General features: G+C 32.4%; 1 protein-coding gene and 1 pseudogene across 1 annotated transcript; both read left to right on the forward strand.

The window, feature by feature from the left end:
- Positions 1–6,513: 6,513 nt before the first annotated feature.
- Positions 6,514–7,209, forward strand: LOC105777049 (dirigent protein 15). Its single transcript, XM_012600104.2, has one exon. It carries the CDS (start codon positions 6,574–6,576, stop codon positions 7,135–7,137), a length of 564 nt encoding a protein of 187 aa, XP_012455558.1. The 5' UTR covers positions 6,514–6,573; the 3' UTR covers positions 7,138–7,209.
- A 3,871-nt stretch (positions 7,210–11,080) lies between these two features.
- On the forward strand, positions 11,081–11,688 carry LOC105777059 (dirigent protein 15-like; annotated as a pseudogene).
- The last annotated feature ends 4,910 nt before the right edge of the window (positions 11,689–16,598 follow it).

Consider the following 16,598-nt stretch of genomic DNA (forward strand, 5'->3'; position numbering starts at 1 on the left):
TTTGTTAAAAGTAATCAATTAAAGGTTTCACAGAACTCTATTTATATAATTTGCGATTTGGGAAATTTGTGGATTATTCTAAACTGTTTGTTAAAGGCCCTTGGGTAACTGATTCACCATGATTTGCAAGTTGTAATTACAAGCAGTATTTGACTTTATTAGGAGGCAGTTTCATGTTACCCTGTAAAACCATCTAAATACCAATTATATGTGATGAAGACAATTGATTATAATTTTTTTTGGCCGTAACAATTGAATTGCATCTTCCTAAAAACGTGCCTCAAAATTCATGACACATATAAAAAGACGAAAGCAAAACCACCTCTCACAAATTAAAGATTGAATTAGGATTGAAATAAATGAACGATACATTCATTCGTCATTAATATAAAAATAATGATAACGGTAAAATTAAATATTGCAATAATATTATAGTGCGAGGCTGAACATACCGCATCAGATTGCTTATTAAAACCCTAAGTCTCTAAATCAAAAGCCCCATCGCAATTAATTTTGATCCATCCCTCCAGAGGCTTGGACCAAGCAACTTTGGACAACTTCTCCTATTGCAATTGTCTGTCATTAACAATTCCCTGAGCATCCATAAACTCCTTAGATGCAAATAGGATGCGCCGTATAGTACAGTGAATATCAATATTCTTGCCTTCCATCAAGAATTCACAACCAAGTTTCAAAAAAATCCAATAGGTATACAAAATTCTAATCATTAATACCTTGTTCTGATCCCAACAACTAACCTAGACTGGACTGATTTAGATATATCAACCTAGATAGGACATGAACTACAAACAAATAAAGGTAAGGAGATAATAGATTTCTCTGCCTCAGACCTCTAGATAGTAGTCCAACCATGTACAAGTGTAAGATCAGTGGGTACATAATTGATTCGCTATTCTTATAGTTTGCCCTAGTTTACTAGACATTAAAGATAAAAAGGACTTGCAAAATTTGTTACACTATGGGATAAAATAAATGATTGGAAAGTGCAAGAAAAAGCTAAAAAAAACTAATAAAAGAAAATAAAGTCACGAAGAAGAACATGACAGCCAACCACCTCTCTAAATCCATTCACCATTATTTATTTTTTTCTCCTCTTTTATTACATTATTATTTACTCAATCATTAATCAAATACGTAAGGTTAGCATATGTTATATAGATTAATCTTTAAAATGACACCATTTATTTGTTTTCTTTTTACATTTGTTGACGTAAAAGAACATGGGACTGACACGTAGAAAAATAAAGAGACAACATATAGATTCATCTTTAACCATTCTTTCACAATGTTTTTAAAACTTTAAAATTTTGAAAAATAAAAAAAATTTGTTAAAAAATAAGAAATATATAAATTATAAAACTTCAAATATATATAAATCAAAATTGAAAATAAAAAGAATATATAAATTGAAAATAAAATAACAAAATTAGTGAAAAGTCAAAAAATTGTTTTAAAATTCAAAATAAATAAAACTGGTTCGATTTTTAGTAAATTACAAGAAATTGTAAAAATATAAAATTAAAATATTTTAAATATTAAAGAAATAAAATTGACCATTTGACGTTTGTCAACTCCTTATTAGCGTCGGTTAATGTTAGTTAAGTTTGGTTAACTTCAGTTAACACCGATCAAATTCTTTTATAATATTTTTAAAAATTGACTATTTTTATATATTTTTAATTTTTTGTTATATATTTTTAGATTTTAAATTTTTTTATTTTTTATTTTTTAAGTTGAATTTTTAAAGAGTAAACTTTTAAATGATAAATTTTAACTTTAATTTTTTATTTTCAATTTTTATATATTCAGTTTTGGAGTTTTATCATTTATAATATTTTAAAAAATTAAAATTTATTAATTTTTAAAAAATTTTAAGGTTTTTTTTAAAATTTGTTAAGAATAATTAAAGATGAATCCACTTATGCTCTCCTTATTTCTCCAACGTGTCGCCCCCTACTTGTCCACGTAACAGATTCTCCAAAAACAAAGTGTGTTAATGTAGGGATGAATTTGTGTAATGCATGCCAACCTTAGGGCCAATATGATTAGAAAAAACATTTAGGGGTTAATGGTTGCCGAGTTCATAGGTTAGTCTATATATTAATCCTTAAAAAACTAAAGGTTAACAATAGGAACGGATTTGGTGTTAATCATATGGATCGATTTGAGTAACAAATGCCAACCTTAGGAATCAATGTGATAAAAAAATATTAGGTGCCAATTTGAGAAAAGTGCAAAGTTTAGGGGCAAATCTATATATTAAACCTTGAACAAATCACTTGTGTTTTTTTTTTCTCTTTTAAGAATTTAATTGAAGTCGCCGGAAAATCACAGGCTTTTTCACCAGAACACATTTCATCTCTTTTTCTCTCTTCTCAGACCAACTTTGACTTCAATCAAATTTCAATCAGCAAGAATTTGCTTTGAAAACATAGAGAAAATTCCTTTTTTGGGTTTCTAAAATTGTGAGATTTTGGGCTTTTAGAAGAAAAGTGGATTGGGCTGTGCTGGATCGACGCCGGCCGAAGGAGACGGTGAGTGTATTTTACTTTGTTTTTTCTTCTGGTTTTTCTTGTTTGGTTGCTGAGAAAATCGTCGGGAAAGTTGGAAGCTTGAAAAACAATGACAACATCTTTGATTTGTTTGAGCTCTAGAAAACTTTGATTTATTTGAGCTCAAGAAAACTTTGGAGCTAAGCTAGTTAAATGGTATATTAAGCAAGTAAAGTTTCTGATATTTCCAAAGCAGCTAAAAGGCTTCCGCTTGAATTTCTTTTTATTTTTAAAATTTTTGTTTCAATTTATAGTGTTTTTTTCGTTCATTTTAAGAGATAGATAGCATTTTGGTTATTCAATTGTGTGATAATTATAGTCTCTTTGTTTTCTTTTCCCTATATATGGATGATATATAAACAAAAACAAATTATAATGTTGGAGCAATGATTGAAATATCTATCATCTATATATTCCTTTTCTGACTTATTCCTTTTCATAGTATAAATGATGTTGTTATAGACTGAAAAAGAGAAAGTAGAAGAAAATGGGGCTAAATTTGGGATGATGATTTGAATGTTCTATTATTAGTACTCAATTTGTTTTCCAAATGTTTCTGAAAATTTTCTAATGTGTTCCATTTAGCTTTTTCAATAAAGAAAACTTGCATTTTTGGAGTTGCAAGCAACTACATTGTTAATTTATTTATTAGTATTTTTCTATTGTATCGAGATTCAATAGTTGAAAGTTTGGAGATTGCTGATCAAATTATGAAAAAGAAAAAGGACTAATGCCTTGGCTGCATGAAATGGGCTATGTAATTATATGTTCATTCATGCTATTGTCATATGTATGACAATGGATCAGTTTAGCACAATTCATAATCATATAGGAAACTTTATTTTCAGTCCAAAGATGGTCTCACATTGCGTAGAGAAGGGATAGTGGATGCTAGGATTCTAATCCGGGACTTGCTGAATGCCTCTTAAGCATGGCTATATAAACCGGTGGAGTTAAGTGCTGGATTCTTATCACGTAGGAAACTTTTTCCTAGTTTGAGCTCCAAGCATGCTATCTTCAAAAGAAGTAGTGCTTGAGTGTTTGGGTGGTTAGTTTCTTTTTACCATCCGCTAACCAACTTACTAACTCTTTCTGGCAAACATGCTGTATGAAATCATGCTTTTAGATTTGCATTCGAAGTGTATGTGTAGTAAATGATATAGTGAACTCTTTTGGCTCTGATAGGGAATGTGAAAAAGATCCGGAAGCCAAAGCCCTGGAAACATCCTCAGCCGATAACCAAGTCTCAACTTGAGCAGATGCGTGAAGAGTTTTGGGACACTGCACCTTCCTAAATTATTCTTCCAACGGCTCCAAAACTCTCTTAAAAGATAAGGATAAGAATAATCATTTTTTACACTTTAAACTTTTCCATATGATTAGTTAAAGAAGTGAAGAATCCTAGCCAAACACCAACTTTTGTTTTCTCAAACATGCCACTGCTTTGAAGGCTGGAAAAACCAATCATCCATGAGGCTGAAACATCCCAAACGACCTAAGCAAAAAATTTATGTTTGTTCTAACAGAACATGGAACGAGCAAGTAAAAAAACCGAACAATCTCCCCCTCAACATTTTTGAAAGAACCCCATAAAAAATGATTAGCACACAATCCAAACAAGTTAAATATCAAGAGAATTAAAATATGTCTTCTCCTAAGAGGTAAAACCATGCTCGATCATACACTCCCCTATCAATATGTTTGTTCATCATATAATCAACTAAGCATGCACCAAGGTCATAAATAAATAGTACATCAAGCACTTGCTGCGAATCTTCTTCCCTTTCCAAGTGGTCCTTTTTATATCATCTCAACAAATAAAATATAAAGTTACCAACCATAAATTTAGCACAATATATTGCACATAATTCTTAATATGATGTATCCCAAGATCTACTCTCAAGTCATTAAATATAATACCATATTTTCACCCAAACTTACAAAGCATGGACCGATTCCATTATCACAAACTGAACACCAATTTGACTGAGTATATAGATGATGCGAATCTGTAATCTTAAATTTACGACGTTAATTTTACTCGGTTTTAGGATTCAGTATTCGACACCTTCCTTAATTGATAATGCTTGTATGAGGGAAAATGCAAGTTGCCACACTTAGAAAACAAAGAATTAATTAATTTAATTACAACTCCTAGAATCATTTTAAAAAATAATTAAAAGTTAGTTACGTTTGAGATTGGGCAGATAGAAATGAGAAGCATTAATCCCTTAGAAAACGGTTATCATTCTCTAATGTTTTATCCTTGACTTTCACCAAGGGTTTTAATTTGGTATTTTCAAAGTAAATATCAAAATTTCTAACAATTGAGCTAAGCCAAGACTTCTAAAATTTTGTAAACTTAAATAGATTTTTTTAATGAAATATTCATCATAAACTATACAGATAGTCACCCAATTATAAAAAAAATACTATTTAGACATGAAAAAAATTTAATTTAAATACCCACGTTACATAGTTTGATCATTTTGATCACTCCTGTTAAAATCGACCTTTTTAGTCAATTTTTATGGGGTTTTAATGTTTTGGTAACTACTGATGGTGATGGTGATGATGAAACAATGAAATCAAAGGATTAATTTTTAAAATAATTTTATTATTTAACAGAAAATTTAATTTTTATTTGGATTTTAGCGGGAGTGATCAAAATGATCATACTATGTGACTATTTGTGTAGTTTACTCAATTATATAAAATTTATTAAAAAATTGAGTTTTGATGAAAATTTATAAATATTTTGAGATTTAAAATGCTAGCATTTTTAGAGCCCATCCCACAACTAAAGAGCGGGGATTGAACTCCAACCACATGGTTATGGGATGAGGTGAACAACTACCACCACACAACTCATGGTTAATTTATAGTTGTCTTGTTTGAAAAAATAATTGATTTAGGAAAGGGGAGGGATCTACTTACATAGATGTAAAACTAAGGTGGTTTTACACCCTTCTGTAAGTTTTTGTATAATTAATATTTTAACAATTAACTGTTGAATTTGTTAAAATATTTGTATTTATCATACATGTAAAATTTTAAATTAATCGGATATCTATATTATACCAATCTAAAATATTGTCTAAATTAATATATTTAATCACTGATTTTTTTATTACATAAAATGAATAGTTAATTTTTTTAATTTATGTCAAATTTGACACACATTATCTATATGCATATGTTATTGGAATTTTACTAATTAAAAATAATAATTATATTAAAATAAATAATAATATAATATATTGTCTCAAAATTTACAAATAGTTTTAATGAAATAAAATTTTAAAATATATATTAAAATTAAATCGGAAGCTTCAAGTGAAATTTGTAAAGGAAATTGAGCTACTAAAATCCCTCTTAAAAATACTAACAAAAATTTTGCCGATTGATTTATAGTTCGATTGGCATGGGTTTAAGTGTGCTGAAACGCATAATCCTCCTATTTATGTGTTAGAGAGGAATTATGGGTAGTTCTAAGTATTGTACTAACAAAAATTTAAATTCTCTAATATATTTGTCCCAATAAATGAAATTATTTCCATAGCTTTGAAAAGTTTAATTCCAGAAATAAATTAATTTCCATCACCTTGAAAAGTTTAAAACAAATAAAACGCGCCCACGAATCCCTACCTAAATTACATTTGAATAATAACCTCTAATATTTAAAGAGTTAATTTGAATTCCGGCCTACCAATCTCCAGTGACCAAGTCTCAAAAAATAAAAGAAGTTCCTTCAGTTCTCCAACCACAATTAGACTCTTCTCCAGAATTTTATGACTTTACAAAAGTAAGATAAGGAACACAAGAATTACCCATATTCACACCTAGATTTATTCAAAAAGGGCTGTTTCTTCATGCCGATCACAAATTCTATTTAAAGCCCTGAGGTGCGCCACAAAAAGCACAAAACCAACAATTTTTATTTTGTTCCATTATCTTCAAGTGTCAAAACCAACTATTTTTAGGTAAACATTGTGAAAAAATGGAAAACCAGATGATATTTGCATGGGCAATTATATTTTGCCTTGCCGTAGCACCAGTGCATGGCCAATACTACTCCAGAACTGTTAAGGCAGGTCCTCGGGTGGAAAAGATTACTCGACTCCACTTCTTCTTCCACGACATTCGCAGTGGCGAGAACGCTACTGCAATCCCGATAGCCAGTCCCAACACCACCCAGGATACGCCCACATACGGTACCTTGTATGCAATGGATGATCCCCTCACTATGGGGTCTGAACTAACATCCACGCTCATCGGAAATTCTCAAGGGCTCTACTTAGATTTAAGTCGAGAACGTACTCAATTTACTGCAATCTTTTATGCGGATTTTGCGTTTACCACTGGCAGGTTCAACGGAAGCTCCTTCAGTTTGTTCTCACGCTTTTCCGCCGAAGCTGATCCTAGCACAATTCGTGAAATGGCAATAGTGGGAGGGAGAGGTGCGTTTAGGATGGCCACAGGGTTTGCCCTCTTGCGACCCATTTGGAGCAACACGATCGGGGATGCTATTGTCGAGTTTAATGTTACTTTGTACCATTACTAAACCCAATTGCAGAATACTGAAATTTAATAAATAAGCGAAATAAAATAGTATATTCCTAGGGCTTATATTGAATGTACTGTTTAAAGATTTTTGTAATAATTATTTAAATATAATTAAAAATTAATTATAATTTTATCATTATTGAGTGGTTATTTTTCTCTCTCCCCTCTTGAGGGTCCATTCTCATGTTTATAAAGTACGATTTTTTGATGTGAAGTACTAGATTTAAATAGGTTCTATGCATGTCAACATATATCCTCCTCTAGGATCAACACGCATCCTTTTAACATGAGTTCGCCATCATGCTAACGAATTGTGTGATACGCGAATTATATAATCATAAACAATAACTGATTTTAATCGAATAGCAGGTCGAAATAAGACGGATGATGATTAACACTATGACAATCATCTTTAATCTTCATCACTTAATATAATTGTCGTACAACGTTTTGATGATTTGTATGTTCTATTATTAGCTTGCAATTAGTACTCAATTTGTTTTCCAAATGTTTCTGAAAATTTTCTAATGTGTTCCATTTAGCTTTTTCAATAAAGAAAACTTGCATTTTTGGAGTTGCAAGCAACTACATTGTTAATTTATTTATTAGTATTTTTCTATTGTATCGAGATTCAATAGTTGAAAGTTTGGAGATTGCTGATCAAATTATGAAAAAGAAAAAGGACTAATGCCTTGGCTGCATGAAATGGGCTATGTAATTATATGTTCATTCATGCTATTGTCATATGTATGACAATGGATCAGTTTAGCACAATTCATAATCATATAGGAAACTTTATTTTCAGTCCAAAGATGGTCTCACATTGCGTAGAGAAGGGATAGTGGATGCTAGGATTCTAATCCGGGACTTGCTGAATGCCTCTTAAGCATGGCTATATAAACCTGGAGTTAAGTGCTGGATTCTTATCACGTAGGAAACTTTTTCCTAGTTTGAGCTCCAAGCATGCTATCTTCAAAAGAAGTAGTGCTTGAGTGTTTGGGTGGTTAGTTTCTTTTTACCATCCGCTAACCAACTTACTAACTCTTTCTGGCAAACATGCAGTATGAAATCATGCTTTTAGATTTGCATTCGAAGTGTATGTGTAGTAAATGATATAGTGAACTCTTTTGGCTCTGATAGGGAATGTGAAACAGATCCGGAAGCCAAAGCCCTGGAAACATCCTCAGCCGATAACCAAGTCTCAACTTGAGCAGATGCGGAAGAGTTTTGGGACACTGCACCTTCCTAAATTATTCTTCCAACGGCTCCAAAACTCTCTTAAAAGATAAGGATAAGAATAATCATTTTTTACACTTTAAACTTTTCCATATGATTAGTTAAAGAAGTGAAGAATCCTAGCCAAACACCAACTTTTGTTTTCTCAAACATGCCACTGCTTTGAAGGCTGGAAAAACCAATCATCCATGAGGCTGAAACATCCCAAACGACCTAAGCAAAAATTTTATGTTTGTTCTAATAGAACATGGAACGAGCAAGTAAAAAAACCGAACAATCTCCCCCTCGACATTTTTGAAAGAACCTATAAAAAATAATTAGCACACAAACCAAATAAGTTAAATATCAAGAGAATTAAAATATGTCTTCTCCTAAGACGTAAAACCATGCTCGATCACTATCAATATGTTTATTCATCATATAATCAACTAAGCATGCACCAAGGTCATAAATAAATAGTACATCAAGCACTTGCTGCGAATCTTCTTTCCTTTCCAAGTGGTCCTTTTTATATCATCTCAACAAATAAAATATAAAGTTACCAACCATAAATTTAGTACAATATATTGCACATAATTCTTAATATGATGTATCCCAAGATCTACTCTGAAGTCATTAAATATAATACCATATTTTCACCCAAACTTACAAAGCATGGACCGATTCCATTATCACAAACTGAACACCAATTTGACTGCCTATAAAAAGGATATTAATTTAACTGCTGTAATCTTAAATTTACGACGTTAATTTTACTCAGTTTTCGGATTCAATATTCGACACCTTCCCTAATTGATAATGCATAATTTTCCAAAACAAAGAATTAATTAATTTAATTAATCATTTTAAAAAATAATTAAAAGTTAGTTACGTTTTGAGATTGGGCAGATAGAAATGAGAAGCATTAATCCGTTAGAAAACGGTCATCATTCTCTAATGTTTTATCCTTGACTTCCACCAAGGGTTTTAATTTGGTATTTTCAAAGTAATATTTTAAGCATATGTAAATATCAAAATTTCTAACATTTGAGCTAAGCCAAGACTTCTAAAATTTTGTAAACTTAAATAGATTTTTTAATGAAATATTCATCGTAAACTGTACAGATAGTCACCCTATTTTATATATATATATATATAAAATACTATTTAGACATTAAAAAAATTAATTTAAGCACTCACATTACATAATTTGATCATTTTGATCACTCCTGTAAAAACCGACCTTTTTAGTAAACTTTTATGGGGTTTTAATGTTTTGGTAACGAACGATGGTGATGGTGATGATGAAACAATGAAATCAAAGGTGTAATTTTTAAAATAATATTATCATTTAACAGAAAAATTAATTTTTATTTGGATTTTAATGAGAGTGATCAAAATGATCATACTATGTGACTATTTGTGTAGTTTACCCAATTATATAAAAACTTATTAAAAAAATTGAGTTTTGATGAAAAATTTTAAATATTTTGAGATTTAAAATGCTAGCATTTTTAGAGCCCATCCCACAACTAATGAGTGGGGATTGAACTCCAACCACATGGTTATGGGATGAGGTGAACAACTACCACCACACAACTCATGGTTAATTTATAATTGTCTTGTTTGAAAAAATAATTGATTTAGGAAAGGGGAGGGATTTACTTACATAGATGTAAAACTAAGGTGGTTTTACACCCTTCTGTAAGTTTTTGTATAATTAATATTTTAACAATCAACCATTGAATTCATTAAGATATTTGTATTTATCATACATGTAAAATTTTAAATTAATCGGATATCTATATTATACCAATCTAAAATATTGTCTAAATTAATATATTTAACCGCTGATTTTTTTATTACATAAAATGAATAGTTAAAATTTTTAATTTATGTCAAATTTGACACACAATATCTATATGCATAAGTTATTGGAATTTTAATAATTAAAAATAATAATTATATTAAAATAAATAATAATATAATATATTGTCTCAAAATTTACAAATAGTTCTAATAAAATAAAATTTTAAAATATATATTAAAATTAAATCGGAAGCTTCAGGTGAAATTTGTAAAAGGAAATTGAGCTACTAAAATCCCCTCTTAAAAATACTAACAAAAAGTTTGCCGATTGATTTATAGTTCGATTGGCATGGGTTTGAGTGTGCTGAAGCGCATTATCCTCCTATTTATGGGTTAGAGAGGAATTATGCGTAGTTTTAAGTATTGTACTAACAAAAATTTAAATTCTCTAATATATTTATCCCAATAAATGAAATTATTTCCATAGCTTTGAAAAGATTAATTCCAGAAATAAATTAATTTCCATCACTTTGAAAAGTTTAAAACAAATAAAATCCGCCCACGTAAATTACCTTTGAATAATAACCTCTAATATTTAAAGAGTTTGAATTCCGGCCTACCAACCTCCAGTGGCTAAGTCTCAAAAAAGAAAAGAAGTTCCTTCAGTTCTCCAACCACAATTAGACTCTTCTCCAGAATTTTATGATTTTACAAAAGTAAGATAAGGAACACAAGAATTACCCATATTCACACCGAGATTTATTAAAAAAAAAAAAGCTGTTTCTTCATGCCCAGCACAAATTCTATTTAAAGCCCCGAGGTGCGCAACAAAAACCGCAAAACCAACCTTTTTTATTTTGTTCCATTATCTTCAAGTGTCAAAACCAACTATTTTTAGGTAAACATTGTGAAAAAATATGGAAAACCAGATGATATTTGCATGGGCAATTATATTTTGCCTTGCCGTAGCACCCGTGCATGGCCAATTCTACTCCAGAACTGTTAAGGCAGGTCCTCGGATGGAAAAGATTACTCGACTCCACTTCTTCTTCCACGACATTCGCAGTGGCGAGAACGCTACTGCAATCCCGATAGCCAGTCCCAACACCACCCAGGATACGCCCACATACGGTACCTTGTATGCAATGGATGATCCCCTCACTATGGAGTCTGAACTAACATCCACGCTCATCGGAAATTCTTAAGGGCTCTACTTAGATTTAAGTCGAGAACGTACTCAATTTACTGCAATCTTTTATGCGGATTTTGCGTTTACCACTGGCAGGTTCAACGGAAGCTCCTTCAGTTTGTTCTCACGCTTTTCCGCCGAAGATGACCCTAGCACAATTCGTGAAATGGCAATAGTGGGAGGGAGAGGTGCGTTTAGGATGGCCACAGGGTTTGCCCTCTTGCGACCCGTTTGGAGCAACACGATTGGGGATGCTATTGTCGAGTTTAATGTTACTTTGTACCATTACTAAACCCAATTGCAGAATACTGAAATTTAATAAATAAGCGCAATAAAATAGTATATTCCCAGGGCTTATATTGAATGTACTTTTTAAAGATTCTTGTAATAATTATTTAAATATAATTAAAAATTAATTATAATTTTATCATTATTGAGTGGTTATTTTTCTCTCTCCCCTGTTGAGGGTCCATTCTCATATTTATAAAGTACGATTTTTTAATGTGACGTTCTATATTTAAATAGGTTCTATATATGCATGCCAACATATATCCTCCTCTAGGATCAACACGCATCCTTTTAACATGAGCTCGCGATCATGCTAACGAATTGTGTGTGAGCAAAGCTTTCAGACGAATTGTGTGATACGCGAATTATATAATCATAAACAATAATCGATTTTAATTGAATAGCAGGTTAAAATAAGATGGATAATGATTAACACTATGACAATCATCTTTAATCTTCATCACTTAATATAATTGTCGTACAACATTTTGATTTAATTCTTATCGAAAATCCTTTAAAATGAAAACTATATCTAACAAGGTAGCTATTTTTCTTATTCTCTATGCAGTCCAATTTTGTTAAAATAATCAATTAAAGGTTTCACAGAACTCTATTTATATAATTTTCAATTTGGGAAATTTGTGGATTATTCTAAACTCTTTGTTAAAGGCCCTTGGGATAACTGATTCACCATGATTTGCAAGTTGTAATTGCAAGCAGTACTATTTGACTTTATTAGGAGGCAGTTTCATGTTACCCTGTAAAACCATATAAATACCAATTATATGTGATGAAGACAATTGATTATAATTTTTTTGGCCGTAACAATTGAATTGCATCTTCCTAAAAACGTGCCCCAAAATCCATGACACATATAAAAAGACAAAAGCAAAAACACCTCTCACAAATTAAAGATTGAATTAGGATTGAAATAAATAAACGATACATTTATCTGTCATTAGTGTAAAAATAACGATGACGGTAAAATTAAATATTACAATAATATTATAGTGCGAGGCTAAACATACCGCATCAGATTACTTATTAAAACCCTAAGTCTCTAAATCAAAAGCCCCATCGCAATTAATTTTGATCCATCCCTCCAGAGGCTTGGACCAAGCAACTTTGGACAACTTCTCCTATTGCACTTGTCTGTCATTAACAATTCCCTGAGCATCCATAAACAGTACTTTAGATGCAAATAGGATGCGCCGTATAGTACAGTGAATATCAATATTCTTGTCTTCCATCAAGAATTCACAACCAAGTTTCAAAAAAATCCAACAGGTATACAAAATTCTAATCATTAACACTTTGTTCTGATCCCAACAACTAACTTAGACTGGACTGATGTAGATATCAACCTAGATAGGACATCAACTACAAACCTGCCTCAGGCCTCTAGATAGTAGTCCAAGCATCTACAAGTGTAAGATCAGTGGGTACAAATTAATAATTTTGAGAAAATAAGATAAGAAAAATGAAAATTTAAGATATAAAATCAGATTTGTAATATGAGAGTTTTTGCAAAAATGAAGTCTTAATTCTAAAAAGTTAGTTCTGAAACTTTACATAAATGATCATTTTAGTATAAATTTATTTATTAAATATGTAATTTACAGTTATTTTTTAAGAATTTTAAATATGTTGGTTATAATCTTTTAGGAGTAATGGATACCAAACTCATGTCATCTATTAACTTAGATCTACCTTGTAGACAATGGTCGATCGATTACAGCACCATATAGATGTTTTAGGACTGCATTTTCTTAACTTCGCCTGCTTAGCACCCTGCCAATGAGTCTTTGTGTACATAATTCACAATTCTATTTTGATAAAAGTAGATGCATTCAAGTCCTTCCATACAACTAGATACACTTAATCACGACCCCTCCCATCACTATTTGTTATGTTTTGGATAAATAGAAATTTCTTCTTCTTTAAACTAGGATAATCTAAGAGTAATTTAAGAACTAGCAATTCCATATCTTCAGTCAATTAACAATATGTTTCCATCAACAATCATAATGGGATTTAGATTTTTTTATATTTATCATCAAATTTATCATCAAATTTGTTGTTAGGTTAATAAGAAAAGTGCACATTAGAATTCCATTACTGAGTTAATAGAAACTAACCTGAGACTACTAAAATATTTAATTTAAAAAAAATTAAGTGATTAAATAATAAAAATAATAATTAAATGACTAAAATAAAATCAAGTACATAATTGATTCGCTATTCTTATAGTTAGCCCTAGTTTTGAGCTCAGAGGACTAACTACTAGATGTTAGGGATAATAGTAGTTACTGCTGTTAGTTAACAGTTAGAGTTGTTAGTAATTTCTGTTACAGTAGGTTAGTCAGTTACTATCTCTTACATGTATTAAATACGTGAATGCTTCTCTGAAATAAATCAAGATAGTTTCCATTCTGGAAAACTAAGGCAGAGAGAACTTTAATATGGCATCAGAGCCAAAAAAATTTCTTTGTAAGGTTTTTGTGGTTGTTTTTCTTTATTGTTTTCCTTCATGGCCACGGAGCCAATTCCTGGACTAGAGACTCCACGTTGTTCAACCGGTTCTGGAGAAGGGTTTCATTCGCCGCATCTTGGCAATGGTGGACTGTCGACAGTACAGTACTTTGCTAAACATGATACAGTCAAATTGGCTGATCATAATTTTTTGCTGTGGAAGCATCAGCTGTTACTCATTCTTGAAGGGTACAGACTTGAAGGTTTTGTATTGGGGACTGTTTCAGCTCCTCCAGCAGTTATTACAGGAGTTGATGGACAGATGTTGGATAATCCTGTGTTTCTTGCTTATATGAAGCAGGACAAATTTTTAGCTTCGTGGCTTCTATCGACAGTCACTGATGAAATCATGGTTCATCTCACAACAACAAAAATGATTTTTGATCTTTGGACTACGATTGAAAAGCGGTTTGGAACCTCGTCGAATATTAAGGTGGGGAATTTACGTCATGCTTTGTATTCTATCAAGAAATCTAATTTAACCATTAAAGAGTATCTGGCCAAGGTCAAGAAGTTGAGTGACAGTTTAACAGCAGTTGGCAGTGAGGTAACGGAAAGAGAACAAGTAAGTGTTGTTTTATCTGGTCTTCCTATGGAGTATGAGTCAATTCGAGTGTTTGCTTCTGTGACTCCAATTTCTTTGGATTTACTCACTGACATGCTTCTTGATTGTGAGACTAGACACTTAGAGTTGTTGACAGAAACTTCTGTGCAAGCAAATTTGGTGACTAAGTTTCAAGGTAGCTCTGGAAAAGGGTCCAAGTTGACTTATTCTCAGCCTTCTAAACAAGAAGATACTGGTGCTGGTCACGGATGGTCGCGTGGGAGAACTAGAGGTAGTCGAGGATGGTCTCAGTCTAGACCACAATGTCAACTGTGTGGAAAGATTGGATATGTGGTTCAAGACTGCTACCATCGGTTCGATGAAAATTTCTCTGGTCAAACTCCGTCGGTTAACTTTCATCAGTCTTGTGACTTCACTCCTCCTGCAACAGTTTGCTCGTCTATGGGTTCGTGCATAGGGTCGTGTTCACAATCACCATCTTCGCAGACCATAATTTAATCTGATCAAACTTGGTATCCAGACTCGGGTGCGACAAATCATATTACGCCTGAAAGGTCAACCCTTGTGAATGTCTCTCCCTATACAGGTACTGGTCGTGTTCTCATGGGGAATGGTAAGCCTGTTTCTATTGATCATGTAGGATCCTCTAGTGTTTTAGCAGGTTCGAGGCTCCTACATCTTCAGAATGTATTGCATGTACCTACAATATGTAAAAACTTGATGTCTGTAGGCCAATTTGCAAAAGACAATGGGGTTTATTTTGAGTTTCACCCGTTTCTCTGTTTTGTGAAGGACATTCAGACAGGGATGATTCTTCTCGAGGGCCACATGCATGAAGGTCTTTATCGGTTTCAATTTTCCAAGTGTGCTGTCAGTTCTAATCACTCTCTTTCAAAGCATAGTTCCTGTTTGCTCAATAATGTTCAACTGTCGTTGAATGCCTTATGGCATAATCGACTTGAACATCCATGTTCCAAAGTGTTGGCTCATGTATTAAAGTCCTGTAAAGTTCGTTTTGATCAGAATAGCTTACCTAGTTTGTGTAGTTCGTGTCTGCTAGGCAAAGCTCACAAGATTCCTTTTTCTCCATCCAAGACAGTGTATTCCTTTCCTTTTGAGCTAGTGGTCTCAGATGTATGGGGACCAGCTTGTATGACATCAAATGGTTTTTGTTACTATGTTTCTTTTGTTGATATGTATAGCCGATACACTTGGATTTACTTTCTTAAGAACAAGTCTGAGGTGGTTCGCTGTTTTCTTGATTTTCATAAAATGGTCAAAGTGCAGTTTGGGTGTTCTGTCAAGATGTTGCAAACAGACTGGGGGGAAGAGTATCGTGGTTTGACAAAGGAACTCTCTCACTTGGGTGTCGTACATCGAGTCACTTGTCCATACACTTCAGAGCAAAATGGAGCTGCTGAGAGGAAGCATCGCCAAGTTGTCGACATGGGACTGTTGCTCCTAGCTCAATCTGGTATTCCTTTAAATTTTTGGTATTTTGCATTTGCACATGCTGCTCATTTGACGAATAGACTGCCTACTCCCGTGCTTCACAATGTCAGTTCGTATGAAAAACTTCACAAACATAAGCCAAGCTTTAACCTGCTTCGAGTGTTTGGGTGTGCATGTTTTCCTGACTTAAGAGTTTTTCAAAAGCACAAGCTGCAGTTCAGATCACAACTTTATGTGTTTCTTGGCAGTGCCCCTAATACAAAGGGTTATAGGTGTTTAGCTGCTGATGGCCGAGTGTATCTGTCTCGTCATGTTCGCTTTGATGAGACACTCTTTCCTTTTCAGCATGGTTTTTGTTCTCGATCTCCAGTTACCTTTACACAAAACTTGCTTGGCCAGACCATACTTC

Source organism: Gossypium raimondii, chromosome 1 (genome assembly GCF_025698545.1).
Source record: "Gossypium raimondii isolate GPD5lz chromosome 1, ASM2569854v1, whole genome shotgun sequence".
NCBI classification, from domain to species: domain Eukaryota; kingdom Viridiplantae; phylum Streptophyta; class Magnoliopsida; order Malvales; family Malvaceae; genus Gossypium; species Gossypium raimondii.

Bases quoted from the DNA above. Each gene is read 5' to 3' on its own strand.
- LOC105777049 (XM_012600104.2), top strand. From the start codon at position 6,574: ATGGAAAACCAGATGATATTTGCATGGGCAATTATATTTTGCCTTGCC.